This window comes from Lissotriton helveticus, chromosome 8, assembly GCF_964261635.1.
Source record: "Lissotriton helveticus chromosome 8, aLisHel1.1, whole genome shotgun sequence".
Classification (NCBI taxonomy): domain Eukaryota; kingdom Metazoa; phylum Chordata; class Amphibia; order Caudata; family Salamandridae; genus Lissotriton; species Lissotriton helveticus.
The window spans coordinates 1454891133-1454910372 of record NC_136069.1 but is presented as its reverse complement, the minus strand read 5'-3'; the positions used below and the strand labels follow the sequence as shown (position 1 = coordinate 1454910372).

Here is a 19240-nt window from a genome sequence, read left to right as displayed (position 1 = left end):
GGACTAGGTACTCTGCAGGGTCACCCCCAAACCTTTTGTCTTCACCTTCCTGTTTTCTGAACTCATTCTTGTTAGCTTTTAGAACTCTGTGCTGAATAACGATAAAACCGAGGTGCTACTAATTGGTAAAAATACATCTTTCTGGAACACAACCTGGTGGCCAGAAGTAGCCAGACCTTGTCCATCCTCAGTAAAGAAGGTAAACAATCTAGGAGTTACTCTAGATGACCAGCTATCCTTATTGGACCAGGTCAATCTTATTAGATCATCCTGCTTCTACACTTTGAAGATCCTAAAAAAAATCTTACCTTTACTTCCGATGGTTCTAAGGAAAGCAGTGATTGTGGCCTTGGTGTTATCAGAGATTGATTACTGCAACATCCTCTATCTAGGTGCAAAAAAGATGACCTTACACAAGCTTCAACCACTTCAAAATGCAGCAGCATGTCTACAGCCTAAAATCCCAAAATTCAGTCCAGTGTCCCAAAGTATTCACAATCTGCATTGGCTGTCGGTCCAGGCGAGGGTCCAATTTAATTCTCTGTGCATTGTTCACAAGGCCCTCTTTGGTGCAGGAACTGCCTACTTCAGCAAATTCATTAGATGGCACATCCCATAACGCAATCTCAGGTCGTTGACTGTCACTCTGCTGGTCATCCCTAGGGTGAATATGGTCCAATGCAGTGGCAGAAGCTTTTTTCATTTGGCCTCTGAACTATGGAGCACCCTACCTTTTACATTGAGAAGCCAAACTAACAGACAGTTGTTTAGAAAAGCGCTAAAAACATGGCTGTTTGCACCCAAGTCTTAACCTTTGCTTGCTCCCTCTGCTTAAGTTTTATGACAACCCTAGTACTAAGATGCTTCGGCATACATGCGCTTTAAGAAACCTTCATTTCATTGCTGTACACTTTACCACTGCTAACCAGTGCTTAAGTGCTTGGCCTCTCTCCTTTAAACATGGTGAAATTGGCTTACACCCAATTGGCACACTTAATTTACTTGTAAGTACCTAGTAAAGGGGTTCTATATTTACCCAGAGCCTGTAAATTAAACTGCTACTCATGGACCTGCAGCACTCACTGTACCACCCACTTATGTAGCCCCTCTAAATATGTCTCTGGCCTGAGAATGCAGCCTGTGTGTGAAGTTTTAAACTGCCATTTTGAGTTAGCAAAAAACCTTTTGCCAGGCCCATACCTCCCTTTTTAAAAACATATAAGTCACCCCCTAGGGTAGGCCCTAAACAGCCCATAGGACAGGGTGCAGTGTATTTAAAAGCGTAACATTCAATTTAAAGTTTTGCATTCCTTGCTAGTAAAAACTCCAAAATACATTTTCCACTACCGTAAGCCCTTCATCTCCTGTAGGATAACATTGGATTACCTTAATACATTTAATATGAGATAACTATCAATTGAGAGTAGGTTGGAATATCGAGTTTGGTGTCTAAAGAATTGTACTTTAAAACACTCTTAGATGCTTAAGCCAAATTTGAAGTTACGCTTTTGAAAAGGCCACTTTTAGAAAATGAATAAATAAACACTAGATTTGCCTATACCACAACATTATTTAAAGCTCTCATTATTTTTGCTTATTGGTCAAACACATCCTTTTTGTTTGCACCGGTATTTTATTTGTATCTCTTAATTTAAGTGTTTAATTTCAAATTACCACATTTATGTCTGAAGAAGGGAAATATTTGTCTTTCTGTACAAAAATTTACAAACAAATATACATATACAATGATTTATAAAACCTCATTTACAGTCCACATTTTGACCAAGACATACTTAATAAGACATACTTGGCATATTAAATCAAAAGTGCAAACTGTTGCACAAAAATACAAGCAAACATTTATACCCTTGTTGGATTGTAACTGATTAAATCAATATCCAAATATGAGACCTAATATTTATGGTCCAAAGAAGCAATATACCAAATACTAGACAAATTTGTTTATAGCAGAGCTTATTTGAAGCTATGTCCCAACTAAAGCTTTGGTTCTTTATGTTTCTTATGCTCCTTTGCTTTGCCGAAGCGGGACAGCTGCCTCAAACTCAACTCCGACAAAACAGAAGTACTGATCTTCAAAAGAAAAACCTCCATATCTTACCACAGCTGGTGGCCTGCAGAACTCGGACCAACAGCCACATCAACAGACCATGTAGGCAACCTTGGCATCATCCTCAACAGCCAACTAACCATGAAGCACAAGTCAACGCAGTAACCTCATCCTGCTTCCACACCCTCTGCATGCTCCACTAACTCTTCAGACATGTTCCCATCAACACCAGAAAGACCATCACGCAGGCCCTCGTCACCAGCCCCCTGGACTATGGCAATGCTCTCTACATCAGAATCTGCACTCAGCTTCTCAAAAGAATCCAGACCATACGAAACACCATAGCCAGACTCATCCTGGACCTCTTCAAACTGACCCGCAAGATACCTGTGCTCCGCCACTCTCGCCATCGCACACTGCATCTGTTGCTGCCACAGCAGAGGATGCTCCTTCTCCTTCATCGCGGCATAGACCTGAGACGACCTGCCCCTTCACCTCCCGACAGCTCCCTTCCTGGTGGACTACAGAAAGAAACTCAAGACCTCGCTTTTCAACTTAGACACGGTACCCTTAGTGCCCAGATACCGTTAGGAGTGACAGTGTCACACTGTACAAATACGGACTGAGTGATTGAAAAGGCCAGTTGACACTCAATTTCTAAGCAAGAAGCACAGGAAATGTATCAGCCACAGAAGTCTATAGGAACTTCCAATATAGAAGCTCCCTGGGTGGTTATTAGTTATGTGTGGTGTAAAATGTCTTCTTTGTTGAAGAACAACCTAAGGCAGACTATGGTACCACTTCTCAGGGCCTTACCAGACTCCCCTTTACCAAAACAAAGCAGCTATTATGCTTTCTATGCGCCTGAATATATGTGGCACAGTGAAAGTGTGCAGTGCTTGATCCACAGCAATGTCTATTCAGGCCCTGGGCCAGAAACACTTCTATTTCTGGGTCGGATTGCCATCCTTGAACCCAAATCATCAGTACTTCATCAGCCAACTTCAAAATTGAGGCCTAAAATAATTGAGTAACACCTTTGTACACACACAGTTATCGATCTCACGCCGACACAGTGCTTTGATTTATGAAATGCATTAACAGTGAATACTTCCAAGATTAGGTTTTAAGAGCCCTTAAAACAATGAACAGTTCCATTCATTCTTTAGATTATGCAATGCAAGATAGTAGCACTCCATTAGAATGTCTCTTAGCGTTGGGAATTTATATTAATGTATGTTCAGCATTAATAACATGATTTTCTTTATTAATACATTTTTTATCAGAATCTGAATACCCTTTTTAAACTGAGCTGTGGGCCCAGATTTACTAAAGCTTTGCTCCAGCACACAGTAATGCAAATCAAGGCAAAGTTATGTAAAGCCTCGCCAGTGTGTCTATTATCCAGCATAAAAGTTGTTTTGTGCTGGAAATGTGCCTTTTACTCAGTGCAAAAAGCCCCTTGCGGCGCTTTGCATCAAGAGACTTTACTTGGGCAAAGTCAAATCTATTAAGCAGCCAAACTGGGCATTGAGTCAAAAAATAACGCCTCCTTGAAGCAGGTGTTAACAAGGAGAAACTTGTTTATTTCTCAAACAGAATAACACACACTCTTTGCATTCTGCAGTGCACAGCACCCGCTAGTATGGGGGATCCTATTGCGTTTGACTCTAAATATGAATATTTACTGAAGAGAATGCTTCCAGTTCAAATTCTATGCTAGACGGTGCACATTTGTACCATGGTGTGAAACTATGTATCGGCCTAGGCAGCCGTTTTGTGAGCCAAGGAAGGGGAAGACAGCAGTAGCAGGCAGTCTGTCTCTGCTCTGTGCTCTTCACCATGCAATGTTGCAATGCAAGAACCAATATGGAAACTGGTTTTTGGTTCCCTAAAACTCATAGATTAGCCTTGCATGACATACTACATTATGCACAATTCATTCTTTATAAAAGTAGCAGTTGTCTTTATGGATTACATTTATTTATCACAGAGATGAAAAATCATGATCTATTGTGCATAGAGGGCCAGTTGAATTCAACAAATGTGTACATTCTTGTCCTAGTCTATAGGTTTGCGGATGCTAATCCTTTAGTCTCCTGAATGTGGACTGATATGTTTGTCCAAATTGAACCAATTAGTGCCTGCTTGGTTGTCCTGAGAAATGTCAATTTATGTTTTCACCCTCTGGAGTATTACTCCATCAAGTTATTTAAGGAGCACCTCTGGATGAGTCTTCTGTTTTACGGTCAACACCTACAGTTCATTCATCTCAGCGAGAACGTAGTATATGATAATATAGGGGTGTCATTGTAATTCGCTTTACATGGTCCGAGGAAGAGGTGTCCGATTAATAAGTCATCTGACTGCTACAGGAATAGATCCCCAACTGAGTCGAATCATTCAAATTGTTATTTTCTATTGTGATATAATCTTCTAATGGAGTAGAACCAACACTGTGAAAATATCAGAAAACATCAGCTTTTAGCTGCTCTGATGTTGACGGTCAGATTAAACACAAACGAAAAAATCTCGGAAATAGTATACGCCAAACAGGGAAAAATAAAGTTACATATTTTGCGAACAGAAAATAAGTGGTACAAAACCATCAGTGGATGGTTGATGGCAGGAATATCTTTCCAGACCTTGATTTTGTGGGATCTGATAGTGGCTCTTGAAACCTTTAGTCATGCTGTATTCCTAAAATGCTTTTAACCAGTAGATACCCCTGGCCTGGGTTTGGACTGGATATGTGTGTTTTTTAATTGGATTGGATTAGTAAGGAGACTGTCATGCTACCTTTGCCTGAATGATAATCCAATTCTTTGTTGATTTCTAGGACTCTGTGTTTTCAACAATTATGTTTAATGCCTTTCTGAAGAGGAGAGTGGGTTTGATAGAGCCAGTTGCTTTTCATTTAAATATGAATTCAGGCCTGCCTCAGATTAGAGGAACAACTTGATATTCTAGCCTCAGTCTAAATGAAAATGAATCATATGAAGTTCAGTCCTTTAGAAGGAAGATGGTTACTGTTCATGTCTGACTCCACAGCTTTCTTCTTTGTGGTAATATACACTACGGCCTTGCCACTTTAACCCAGGTTCTGAATTTTTGGGGATTCGGCAATCACCATTGTCCTTTAAGACTCAGACAAGTTTAGTCATAAAAGTTTGTTTTTCAAGTATAGTCCCTACACCAAGTTCTGAAATGTATCCTTTTTCATCAACAGTCTACCTTCATGATCACCTTCATCCGCCTTGCGGTAGATTACTGGTAATCTGGTTTATAAAGAGGTTTGGTGCTGCCAATAAATCAGTGTCTTCTGTCAAAACAATCACATATATATATTATTTTTTAAAAATATAAGGGCATGACCATCACATGTAGTTGTTTCATGATCTTCTGTGAGCATTCAACTCATTGAGGCATCCTATTGACTTATTAAGGTAGTTGCTAAATGAAACCAAAGGTGGGATCGTCTTGAACATATTTATTTGACCTCACTATCCTGTGAGTGAGGTGACCATTTTATATCCCTTCTGTCTGTGATTTTAGTTTTAGTTGATGGGTGTTGTCACACTAATAAAGTAGATAAAGGGCAAAGCTAAAACTAAGGGCCCATTGTACATGTTGGCAGTAAGCATACTGCACCGGAACGGCAACCGAGTATGCTTACGGCACTATAATGGTCCGCCTGTCAAATTTAGATGCGGCCGGATCTTTGGTTAAATCATAGTATAAATTACTCCATCTTTGCCATAATTTAAACCCCTTGGACAGCCCTGTGGAGTAAGGGTCATTGGAGGTAGAACCCTAATTATGCCCACTTAATTGAGATGGGTGGAATAGAGGTAGTGTTTACTGCCCTTCACCGCCAGGAAAACCCTGGCGGTAAGAGGCAATGAAAACTGCTAAATGCTCCCCTCGCCATGGGAGAAGCCACCTATGGTGGGAGAGTATTTTCTTTTCAAAATAAAATTTGAAAAAGAACAAATAAAACAGTTTGGTAAAGGGCTGAGTCCTGTACCAAACTGCAATATGCATTGACAGGAGCCTCTTTAAGGAATGACTGCCTCCTTGACTGTCATTTCTAAATGTGGCGGATGGCACATTCATCAGGGTGATGGAGTCATTTACTCCTTCACCCTGTCGAAGAAATGGGCCATCCGCCAGATTATAAATCTAGCCCTAAGTGATGTTTGGAGCCCCTGTACCTTGATGTCTGCCCCCTCTGTGATGCACCGGCTTGCAGGCTTTTACTGAAGTTGTCCAATTTATGTCCACAAAGGTCGAGTTGTTTTCCATCAAACTGAGTTAGTGATTGTACAGCATGACCATTATTGAGGAAGAGCTAATAAGGGGGAGTTTAACCACTTGTGTCACTTTTCTTAAAATAGAAGTTAATTAATGTTGTTATGGATTTGCTTGTATGAAAGAGTTTGCAACAGTGATTCATGCAGAGCACTGGTTGACAGAGACATTTCAAGGCACAGGACTACTAAATAGGTAGGAGAAGCACAGAAATGTTATCTAGCTGAGGGTGCAAAACTAGATTTGTTTCAGAATCTGTTCGACAGAAATTAATGGATTGGACAGTTTTGTCCGGGATAGGAGGAGTGTAGGAGGACAGAGAACATTCCTAGTCGATGGTGGGGTGGTACTCAAATTCCATCTATTTACTTTTTATGTGAAGCATGCTCGAATTGTTATAGTACCTGGTGACAATTATGAGGTTTAAAAACAAATAGAAGACATAATAATATGAGTGATAGCAGTTCAATTGAATGAAATTCAACTAGGGACATTACAAAAACATAAAAATCACATTTGTATGATTTCTAATGACTTTACATGACACTGGAATGCTGGGATATGACTTTTGCCCTTCCACAGTTGTTTTATATGGTAGGCACAACGAGAAACCAATGGACAACCCCACTTACATAGACTTCAAAGTTCCACAGATTACATTGACCATAAATGGTCTAAAGGTTTGTAATTAATTCCAAATATTTTTGGACTCATAGCTTTTCGCTTCGTGAAGAGGATCTATGTGTAAAGTGCATCATGAGAAAGAAGAAATGTCTGCTAACGTGGCAATGGTGGCTTATATCACTCTGTATTCTAGGACCTTAGGTGTAATAAGCCAACTTTGAACACCACATTCTCTTACAGTGGCGATGTGCGAGCCAAACCCCCAGTGGCACTTCACATGCAGCTTTGCGACATCACTAATTAGAACCATCATATTGACTCTTAATGTACCCCTCTGTTATGTTCTTGTCACTGTGTGTGCCTACTTTATGGATATGAAAAGGGCAAATAACTGTGCATACATTTATTCATCAGAAAATGTACCCAAAGCACTAGTAGTAACATCAATCTAGCCTGTGTAGAGTGCAAAGGAGTATAATGTGGGGGTTGGCTTATAGTAGTGGCACAAACTCCTAATAATTCAAAGCTATTTGTGTAGTTTACAGAGGACCCATATATTCTATTGGTATCACTTTATATACCATCTACTGCTTGTGCTGTGTTCAACTGCAGTAGAGAGCTGCAATTCTGGATATATCATTGTAAATGTAAATGATCTTCTTTCTTATTAATCTGCATTCTATGCATAGATTACACAGCTCAATAAAGTATTACATCACAACCAGAAGTTCTATTATAATTTAAAATTCTCCTTCTAGTTCAGTTTTAAGACTGGACTACATAAATTCTTTAAAAAAAATCCTCTTGCCTGAGAATGCAATCTAATTTCTGCTGTGATTTGATAAGGTCGTATTCTAAGGCTCACATGTAATGTTAAGAATTGGACACTTCTGCACATTACTTGCTGAAACAATGCTGTTAAGAAGTATACGTCTGTATGGAGCTATCAACATCCAAATGTCCAAACAAAGGTTCTCCAGCTTCAAAGGAGATGCTAGAAATGAGGTCAAATGTTGGATTCCATTCTGGAGACTCAGTTTGACCCCCATTCACATATGTGTCCAATTTAACAGACAGCCGGCTCTGGCTGCATCGTAGGGGAAATGGGTCGTGAAAAATCATTAATATGTACTCCCACCCATTGTGGAGAGTAGTTGGCCTAATGGCTACGGCAGTCGACCTCGCATCTGGGGAACTGGGTTCAAGCCTCAGCAATGACCCTGAACATCCTGTGATTCTGGGCAAATCCCTTAATCTCCCCGAGCCTAAGAAAAATGAATGTGTCCTCATGTAATGCAACTGGTGCTATGTAAAGGGCTCTGATACCCGATTCGGGTCAAGTTCGCGTTATATAAAACTATATAAAAAAAAATCTAATGAATTTACCTTCAAAACCTGTTTTAGTCATAGGCATCAAAGAAAAACTAACTGAGTTGAGAGATGACAAAGAAAGAGTATACTAATCTGAGTCACAAAAAGATAAACTAGTAAAATGGTGTGGTGAATTAAACACTCACTGGTGACATCTTGGGACCCTTTGTGATAGTCCTGATAAATGGTCCTGTGGTCCACTTGACTCCAGTGGAATTACCAGGAATAGACGTTGGTGACTGTGGAAGGAGTGGAATAACTCCACACATGTTTTTATGGAATAACATCAGGGAATTGGTGTTTTTGCACTGATTCCCACCTGATTTTGCCTGGTGTTTTACCTGTATACTTTGCCTACTTTCAGCAGGCAAAGCGTCTGGATGAAAAGAACCAGACCCGAAGGGTGCTAGCAGCCCCACCAGAACTACCAGCCACATATAACGAGGGTCATTATTACAGACCGCAAATCAAGATCTTGGTAAACCCAATGTTCCTTCCTCTCATGGTTGGTAAATTCAGTCCCAATGAATTGGATAATAGTAAAATCCGTTGGTTATAGCATTTAGAAACATCAAATATGGCTAAAAGGAGCTTTATGAAAAAAACTGCATTATATAGGCTAATACTACCATTCCCTCCACACATTAACTAGTTAAATGTAACCCCCTCCACAAAAACCAGAGCACTTCTGCTCTGTGGTCAGAAATGCAGGGTGGGAAAAATGCATATTAGCTGAAAAACAGTAACCCAGAGATGCTGTTCCGAGGAAATATCTCTTCTAAACCTTTGTCAATCTTCAGTGAAAAAAGGTTGAGGCTTTTTCTACATCCTGTTGAGGCCACAACCTACTAGTCAAAGAAACCGCATTCACTGTAAGATTAAAAACATCATAAATTAGATGTCGCATAGCGTGCTTCTAAACATTGAAATCCACCCTTTGATGGACTATTTCTTTCATATTCTAAATTGTGCATAATCAGGTGGTATATAAATCTGACAAGTCAATCTGTCACAATAGTATATACATTCTTTAAATCCGCCTTCCTAGAATTCTATAGTCTGCTGGTAAGAGCTTGTCATTTTCATTGGTAAGTAAGTAGCAACCCTATTCAAAGTCGGAGGTTTTGACTAGGACAATGTGTGCGTGCACCAGAACAAAGATTGCATGTACATGCGCTAATAAGCCTTGCAGATGTGTGTATAGCATCGTTCAGTTCCTACAAATAAGTGCCTGCATGTCATTGTAACAAAATTCAATTCCACCTACCTTTACTCTAAGTGCATGTAGACAGATTGCAAAAGCTACAAATACTGATTCAGATGACTAGAATGTGGCAATTAAAGTCGCCGGGTATATACAATTGCTTTTGTTAATCAAGCTTTCATTCATATGCATTTTCAATAAGTCTGATTTTATTTGACACTTAATTTCTTGTAAATCTGTTTCTGTATTTCAACCAGTTTTAACTGTACGAGTTTCTTTCTTATTTCATAACATTTCTCCTATTCATTTCTGCATGTTTCTTTTTTTCATTTCTTCTGCATGCAAGGCCTTTTGTTTCTTTTATGGGATGCAGTGTAAGCCAACTCACCCAACCAACTCCGTCTCTGGAACAACCTTATCCACGGAGTTAGACTGTGGCAAATTAATCCGAGAGGAACGAGGGATTCGAACACAGCCCTCAATTCACACCGTGTAGGCAAACAAGGTGTGTCCAAAAGGAATCTCTTTGTGGGTTCACAAGAGTATTCTGGAAAGTAATCTGTGTTGTTCCCGACGTTTTTTGAAATAGGAGTAGTCGTGTTCGTATTCCCTTTTATGTCGTCTTGCTCTTAAATCTGTTTGTACTTACTTGTTGGTTGTACGTTTTGTTTCCCATAAAAACAAAAAATAACTATATAAAATAATGCCGTTCACTAGTTTTAATGTATATATCATTGAAAGCGTGTCTGCTTTAAAAGTGTTTCTGGTAACAGATACAGTATTTTATTGATAGGAATAACTGATAACAAATCATTTCAAAATTGTACCAATCCAAATTCAGAGACTGTAATGTTTTAGGGAAATACCGCGTTGTGTGTGAAAATGTATGCCGGAAAGCACTATAACAATAAATATCTAGGGGCATATTTACAAGGAAATGGCGGACCGCAGAGCCACGGCTAATTATGCAGCGCCGCACTCTGCCATTTCCAAAATGAAGGGTTGCACCGTATTTATAACAATACGGTGCACCCCTGACTTTTCCCTTGCGCTGGAGCTAAAAATAGCTGCCTAGAGCCAACACAGACACCCTTGCTCCATAGTGCAAGGGTGCCTGCTTTACAGGGAATTTTGTTTGTGTGCAGGAAGGTGTCCCTTCCTGCACATAAACAATCAATAATGGCGATTTGCTACTTCTATATGTGCTGAATTTACAACACACATAGAAGTAGCAAATCACCAATATTTAATGATTGTTTATGTGGAGTAAGCTGCCCTTTCCTGCACTTGAACAATCGTTAATGGCGTTTTGCTCTTTCTATGCGCGATGCAGAATGCAGTACACATACAAAAAGCAAAAACAAGGAGAAATAAAAGTATTTCTCATTGTTGCGCAATTCTAACGCCTGTTACTGCATGGCGTTAGTTTTTGGTGCTGCCTCAGATTTAAACATCCTTGTCAATCTGGGGGAGCGTCATAAAGCAATTGGTGTTGCGGTGGAACGCCCAGAGAAACATTCATTGCATGCAGCTTTCACGCGGATATCTGCATGAAAGGGTAACATATTTACAAAGCGGCGTTAAGCTACAAAAATTGGCTTAACGCCACGTTGTAAACATGGTGCATGGCATTGCCCCATCGGAACGTCAGTAAAAATTACGTTTTGGTGGCGCACTCCCCTTGTAAATATGCCCCATATTTTTTAAGCTACTTCACCTTTGGTCTTCATGTTTTTACTGACACACCCACGTTCAACCTTACCCATATATAGTCTTGGCTATCATTTTTGTTGTTGTCCTTAATGCTATTATTTTAGTTAGATGTGAACTTTATTTTTTTGCAATATCTGCATTTTTAGTGTTTCTGTAGCCCGACTGCATCTTCTACTAGTGATTACATATTTGAAAACGTGTGCTGATGGTGTTACCATTACTGTTTATTTGATAAAATGCAGCTTTTAATTAAATTATGCTGCCCATCAACCTAGCAGATAGTTCTGTGGTCTTTTCTCTAGAAGGATCAGAGTTAACAAATGTTCCATAGTAAAATACATTTGTTCTTGTAGTCTTACACCTATTGTTGGAGTAACCTTTCACCTTTTAATGAAATTTAGAATTTTAGAAAGAAAAAAATGAAGAAATAATTCCAGTGATGTTTGGAGTTCTTAACTATCACAGATTCCCATGTATAATCATATGCTTAACCATCTGGAAATACAGAAATGTACAGATAAACAGAGAAAATATTTTTCTCCATTGAAAAATCCTTTCAAGGTACCAATATCGTTTTAACCTTGCTTTTGAGAGAAATAAAATGTTGGTGAATTTCAACAAACCTGTTATTTTGTGGCTGTGCACCAGCTTTCTTGGAGGAACGATTCTGAAAAGGCCAAAAAACATGAATATAAGATGATTCATCAAAGATTTTAGACCAATGCCACAACATTTTTTCCGAAGTTGAATGAAGCTTGAGATTTTATCACTTAAATTAAGCTGCTGTCTGCAAGTTTCATGCAGCTCGTTAAAATGGACCCAAAGTCATTACAAATGTAGCACCTTTTTGAACTCCACCCTAACTTTGTCCCCGAAATTATTTTCAATATAGCACAGAATGTAATCATATAATCTGAATACGTTTGTACCAAATTAACCATCTGCAAAGTACAGTTTTTCCTTGGCTGAAAAGGGTGTTTTTTGTAACCCCTATGACAGGCCATGAATATCCTTTATGCCACTCCGTGCCCAAACAAAAACGTTTTCCTCAACGTTGAATTTGCATATTCATCTCAAATCTGCTTATTGAAGTGCTGGAAAAAACTGCAGCTGTTCAACACCAATCACATCTCTCAGGTTTTGAACCACGCTGTCATGATATCACTATTTATTTTACCTTATTGGACCTCTACTTTTTGGTCTTATTTTTAAAAAAAAATAGCTGAATGGATTTTCACCAAACCACAAAAGTATTTTGGATTGAACCATGCCACTTCAACTTATTCAAGTTTTGTAAAAATCTGTCCAACATTTATGGCTCTAGGTGAAATAGTATTCTACCATGGAGAATAGCATTCATGTGTGTTCCTAAAATGCTAAATTTTTAACTAGTTGCTTAGTAGTTGTCCTTTCTTTTTAACCTCTTTGATGCAGCGCAAATTCTGCCACAGTACGGCCGAATTTGACACGTGCGTAGTTCGGACAGCCCCCGGCAGTCTGACGTACATGCCCACCGTAGCCGTCCGACGCATCGATGAGGTTAAGTACCAACAAGAAAATAGTATTAATACTAATACCAATACTACTACTACTACTACTAAGAATAATAAATAATTTGTCTTTTAGAAAACATAATTCCCCGCTGACTGCTTAGAAATAACCATACAAACATATATTGTTAAAAATGCACACTAGGTAATGTTTGTAATAAGGTCCGATATTCCTGTTTCATAGTTCTGGGTAAAATGATATGTTAGCAACATATGGCAAAGTAGCAACATACATTGTTTCTCGTAGAGAGAGGTGGCAAAAACAGCTTGTCAGCATTCCTAGGATAAAAATGAGACTAGAGAAGTGGATTCTGATAATGTGGATTGATAAATCCCTATTTAGATGAATGGCCAAGCCCACAAATAACCATACTGATACATTGTGTCAGAATATTGTCTTAAACTGGGTATCTAAACATTGGTATAAAAAAGAAAAAAATCCATAACACCTGGGAAGAAATCTAACAATTGTATAACTTCTGCAACAAGAAGATCTGCAGCTACACAGAGCTAAAGAAAGGTATGCAGACAATATGTTAATTTACACACCAAAATATTACTTTAGATAAAAAAGTGCAATAGAGGATGCAGAAAAGGAGAGGAAATGAGAGAAGAGGGACAGAGTGCACAGAAATTGGTTTGTGATAGGAAAGGGAACAACTAGGAGAGGGCTGGGAAGTAATAGGTGAAAACTTGGCAGGACCGAAACTCTTGAGTGGGTGTCATAAAGTAATGAGACAACAGAAGTTGAGGTATATCATAGAGAGATGCAATGTGAGGTGGCAAGGCAGATAAAAGGAGTTGGGTTTTAGTGTCTCACCCTCCTGTCGTCGGTTCCAGTCCAGGAAATAGGATGCTACCGAACCCTGTTCAGTGGCAATCCTATACATTACAATGGCAGCCTGAGTTCCGAATGGAATGCATGCTCTCATTGTAATGAGCCGGTGTGCAGTTCAGCCCTGCACCCTATGGAGAGGTGCCTCCCACGGCGTGCCGGGATCAACAGGGGGGCTCCATAGGTGCCCCTGAGGCTGCCATTCTGCGGCCTTACTCCCATGGGGGGCCTGCTGGGGACCCTAAATACAGATTCCTAATGCCTTTCTGTGTCGGAAAGCCCATCACAGTAATGGCATTGGGAATCTGCCACCATAATCCCTCACCTGGAAAGAGCCGGATGAGGGATTACTGCAGGTTTTCTGAATGGCAGACGGGCTCTCCATGCCCATTGGAGTCATTCGGAAAACAAATTCAGATTCCCTTCCGACTGACCCCATTGAAATGGGTCGGTTGGAAAGGAATCTTACATCCTATTTCAATGCGGGCTGGAGGGCTCCGACCAATGGTCGGAGCCATTCCAGCCTGCATCGTAAGCAGGCCCTAGTGGGGCAAACCTAGACAATATAGCCTGGAAACCTATTTCTTTTTTAGGCAATCTTGACACCTTTCCTAGTCCACTGATGATGAAAATGTTCAAGTCGCAACTTTTTGAAAAGATCTTTTAACTTCTTCCCTGGTCTTCCAAAAGTCTCCAAATTTTAGACAAATCATTTTAGGGACCAAGGTATGGGCTCAGTTTGAGGGAAGGCTCCTCACAAATCCCAAATCAAGTCCACAGCAAAATGTCGCGTTAACTGATAGATGGGTTTCTTTCACAGTAGCTCCAACTCCTTAAGACCGTAATATCTAACCCTAGATGGAAGGGAGTAGTCTCAATTGGGCTGACTGCATGAATTTTCTGTTTGACAGCTATCTACTGGTCTGTTCCAAGTGAATGCAATTTCTTCAGTCTTCAAAGTTTCTTTATTTCCCTACTCGAAGAGAGAAGTTCAAACAGGTAGTCAGACTCCCTTCACAATGTTTTGTGGGTCAGCTAGAGGCTGTCTTCCTTAACCCTTGAATTAGCTTCAGAGGGCAAACATTCATGGCAATTTTCTCCACTAGTCTGTATCATCCAAATGCGAATTAATTCAGCATTTAACAGAAACCTCTGCTTCTTCTCTTTTGTTCCAATCTGCTTTATACTTGAGAGATTCCTTGAAGAAATGTTTTCAAAGAGTAAGCTTTGCTCATAATTGGGGTCGACACTAAGCAAATGACACCAACCTTCTTGTAGTTTCTGCCCACATTCAAAACAGTGCAATTCTGTTCTTGTGGCAAAAACATGCTTTGCTGTATTTTGCAGAGTTATTTGGATGACTCGGGCCGGACTGGCTAACGGGCAGTTTGGAATGCTGCCGAGCTGCTGGAAGATTTTACTGCAGTGGGGGCTGAGTTCGTACATTGGGGACCTGCATGTACTTCAAAATAATGAAAACAAAATGAATTTCCTTTAGTACACGCAGGTCCCCATCAACGAAATTAGCCCCCAGCTCAGCAGCATTCCAAACTGCACGGTAGCCAGACCGGCCCTGGTACCACTGTGAACCAAAATGGCATACCCAGGCTTCACTTAAACTTTCTTTTCTTGCTCTCCCAAAACTGATCCCAAAGACAATCCACTCCTGCCTCCAAAGCAACAAAGAACATTTCTACCAATTCAGGTCTACTCTATTCTCCAGCTAGCACCTGGAAAGGCTTTGCTATGGCTATAAGAGTCTTCCCCGTAAAGGGTGCAAGCTTGATTACCCAATATGACTGGAATATATAGCATGGTGTGAGACTCTGCTTTCTGTTCTGCCCACTGTATTGCAATCCTGTGAAACTCAAATCCTAACTACAGTGCTTCAGAGATAATAAAGTATGAAGTTGAACAATTAGGTGCACACAACAGGGCGCTCTTCCAAGAGAACAAGATTAGGGCTTTTGCTATAAGTAAGTTCATAAGGCAAATTTGGCAATTTGTATAAGATATATCAGCTGTGTAGATAATACAAATCCAAAGTTTCTGTTGATGATGCCATACCTACCTACATGCTGCAAATTTTGAGTTTGTAGTTTTTTCCAGACAAAGGTTAGGCCACGCAGTGCACTTATTTTGTGTTCAAAATATTTTAGTCATTTTCCAAACAATATAAGACAATTCAAAAAAACAATACTGAAAGGTTACAGGTGGCAAAAAAAATAAAATAACATAAACCTGAAGCAGTCCAATATAAAAACATCTTAAAATAAAAACTGATCATATATATAAAAATAGAACCTAAAAAAGAAATAAACAGGAGCTGCTACATCTATAAGTAACAACCTAAGTTAATATAAGAATAACCACCATAAAACAGTATTAACACGTTGGCTGCGCCGCCCGTTTTGCGGAAGTGCGGCACTTCCGCAAAACGGGTGGGGCCACTTCGGCCATTGGCTGACGGCAGCACCAGCCAGGTAGTGCTGCCGTCGGCCAATGGCCGACGGCAGCATGGATGGGCTTAAATTATTACATGTATATAAAAATATAATCATCAACCGGGTTCCAAAACACTTGAAACAAGCATTACCAGAAGAACCAGCAATTAATGTGGTGGAACATTGTCTTTTGAAGGTGATCCAAGACCACCTGATATCAAATTATAATAAAGATCCATCTTTCCAAATGGATGTAATTGATTTAGTAGCAGAGGATAACAGACAGTCAAATAACATGTTATGGGAATCAGGGAACCTATAAGTTAAAGCATGCCACTTACAAACAATCAATTTATGAGTAGGAGTATCAGAAATAGAAAGTACTTTTGTAACAACACTCCACACATCAATCCAGAAATTTTTAATAACAAGACATTAGAATAATACATGTGTTTGAGGACCATCAGCTTGATTACAATGCCAATGCAACAGATTATCCAAAGTTTGGATTTTAACATTTTACAAGTAGACTATAAACTGTTAAATAAAATAAAAGTATTTGCTTGATATAAGCAACAGAAAGACAAGCTAGATAATAAGATTTCCCTCCAGGTTTCTAAAGAAAGATTTAAAGAAGGCTTTATATTCCAAAAATTGCAAATACAAATTAAACCATCATCCCCTATATTATTACTTTTTGTGGATTTCAGAAACATTTCAAAGTAATTGTTTTTTAATAGAATTTAAGAATTGAATACCAAGATATTTATTATTCTCTTTTTTGCCAAAAAATGTCAGTATTATTTAACATGTGAGGAGTGGAATGAACACGTAGGGGCCCATTAGGATCTCGGGCGGATCGCCATCGCCCGCATGGCAGTGACGATCCACCCGAGATCCGTCCCCGCCTGCCACCGATTTGCCCCCGCCACATTACTATGGTGAGGGAGGACCGCGGCGGACGGAAAGACCGTCCGCTGCTTTTCCGCCCAGTCAATAAGTTGACCGGGCGGAAAAAAGTTTAATATGGTGGTGGTGTCTGTTAAACACCGCCAGCCATATTATCATGGGGGCAGAAACATGCCTTTCCATAGCAGCATTGCCGCCACGGAAAGGCATGCGTTTAATTGCTTGCGGGGGCCCGTTGCGGGCCCCCAGAGACTCTGGGGGGTGGGGGGGGTGCACATGGGGGGTACCTATGATACCCCCCTGCAGTTCCATGCACAACATGGCAGGCACCACGCGTGCCTGCCATGTTGTGCATGAAAGTGCATGACATGCCTTCCTGGAATTGTGGCGGGCGGTGCTGAGTGCACCTCCCACCACAATGACAGGAATGCAGAATGCGCCCGCCACAGTGGCGGGCGCATCCCTAATGGCCCCCACAGGACCCTCCCCGCCCTTATGGCGGGCGGTCCCATTTCACGATAGGATGGCGGGCGGACTAATGACCCCCTGAGAGTGGTCTAATAAATAAACAAGCCTAGGCAGGAATTTTAGAAGTGATGTTTCAGAAAAGGCTAGTTCCCCTAAATAAGTTAAAGCGGAGTGAGTACTGATAAAGAGTTTTGCAGAGGGGTGAAAGTAGAGAGCTAACACCATTTTAATAAATGAGTCATCAAAATTAAGGACTGGAAAAGTTAAATATAAAATTGCCAGTGAACATTATCAAAAGCCTTCTCAGCATCAAGTGATAAAAGGCCAGAAGGAAAAAAGGTAAGGAGGACATTGGAAAGGGAACAGCTTCTATTACAAGGACTAGAAAAAGACATACAATCTAAATGGATTGGACATTTAAGTTTGCAATGTATGGCATTCTTAAACAATGTTTTTAAGGAATTTAAAGCTTTAGGGTATCTTCATTTGGTAGAGGAAAGACGATCACATATTACATTAAAATCTCCCCCTGCAATAAGATGAACATTGCTTAATTGTGTAATTTCAGAAGAGATATATTTCCAGAAAGTTGGGTCATCAGCTATAGGACCATAAATAATAACAAAATGTAGTACAAATGTATCAAATATTATTTTAACATGAAAAAATCTACCAACTGCATCAGAGTGCTTATCTAGTATTTGTATTTGGAGCTTTTTAGAAAATAAAATTGCAACTCCATTTTTCTTGTCAATAGTAGATGAAAAAATAATAGTCCCAACCCATTTTTTTTAATCTAAAATAGGATCTTCTCATCAGTATGAGTCTCTTGAATTAAGCTATCACCAGCTGTTTGTCTAGCAAGATAGACTAGTATTTTCATATGTTCAAATGGATGTCTTAAACCTTTTACACAGAGGGAAATCTCCATGAAGTAAATAAGTAACAAGAAAAATGTAAATCATTCTGAAAAAGTAAGTTAATATAAGTCTTGACCAATAAGGAACTTCAAAGTAGCTCCTACGCATAGACTATATAGAATAAACAAGACAAACATTAGACAACAAAAATAAACAAAACACAACACAAACAGTAATCCTGAGGCACACACAAGCTTGCACAAGAGTAGCAAGTGTACGAGCCTACAACGCATATATCTTAAATTAAGAAGGGATACACATAAGTAACTAGAAAATTAAAAAGTCAATAGTCAGATTAAACTTTAACTTTCTGGGTTTCCATAGATATAGGATAATGGTGATTAAGAAATGCTTGAAGATCTTCAGGACAGTGAAATGAGTTAGACGTTTTATTTTTCAGATATGTTGCCAAAATTACCATATTTGAAGCCAACAGTTTCCGTCTGGTATTACCTTTGCGGTGTGAAGGAGCCTTATAAATCTCAAATTTTTCATTCAATTTTAAATTAAAAAGGTTAGGCAGCAGGTTCGCCAAATAACCTCTGCAATCAGAACCTTCAATGTCTTTAGGCAGAATAAGAATTCTTTCATTGTGTTGTCTATTTAAATTTTCCATATAAAAAAAAAAATTATTCATAGGAAGAACTTTTGATGTAACTTAAAGCAGTTGGTTCAACATGGCTTTATCCCCTCTGATTTTGATTTTATTATCAGAAACATTCAGTGACAGACCAGACAGATCTTTATGATTATATTTAATTTTCATATTAATATTGTCGGTATTAGAACGTGCTTCCTGAATCTCTTCTAAAATTGTGATAAG

The 19240-nt window shown here is 39.5% G+C and overlaps 1 protein-coding gene across 4 annotated transcripts in view; it reads left to right on the top strand.

The window, feature by feature from the left end:
- GRIK1 (glutamate ionotropic receptor kainate type subunit 1) overlaps positions 1–19240 on the top strand; it is a 970975-nt gene that overhangs the window by 929423 nt on the left and 22312 nt on the right. For 2 of the 4 annotated variants that reach the window (XM_078658395.1, XM_078658393.1), the window contains one exon: positions 9925–10083. The exons of the other annotated variants lie outside the window; for them this stretch is intronic. In XM_078658395.1, the coding sequence (XP_078514521.1) occupies positions 9925–10074 (150 nt within the window). In that variant the 3' untranslated portion in view covers positions 10075–10083. The remainder of the gene's footprint in view (positions 1–9924; positions 10084–19240) is intronic. 4 annotated transcript variants of the gene reach the window in all.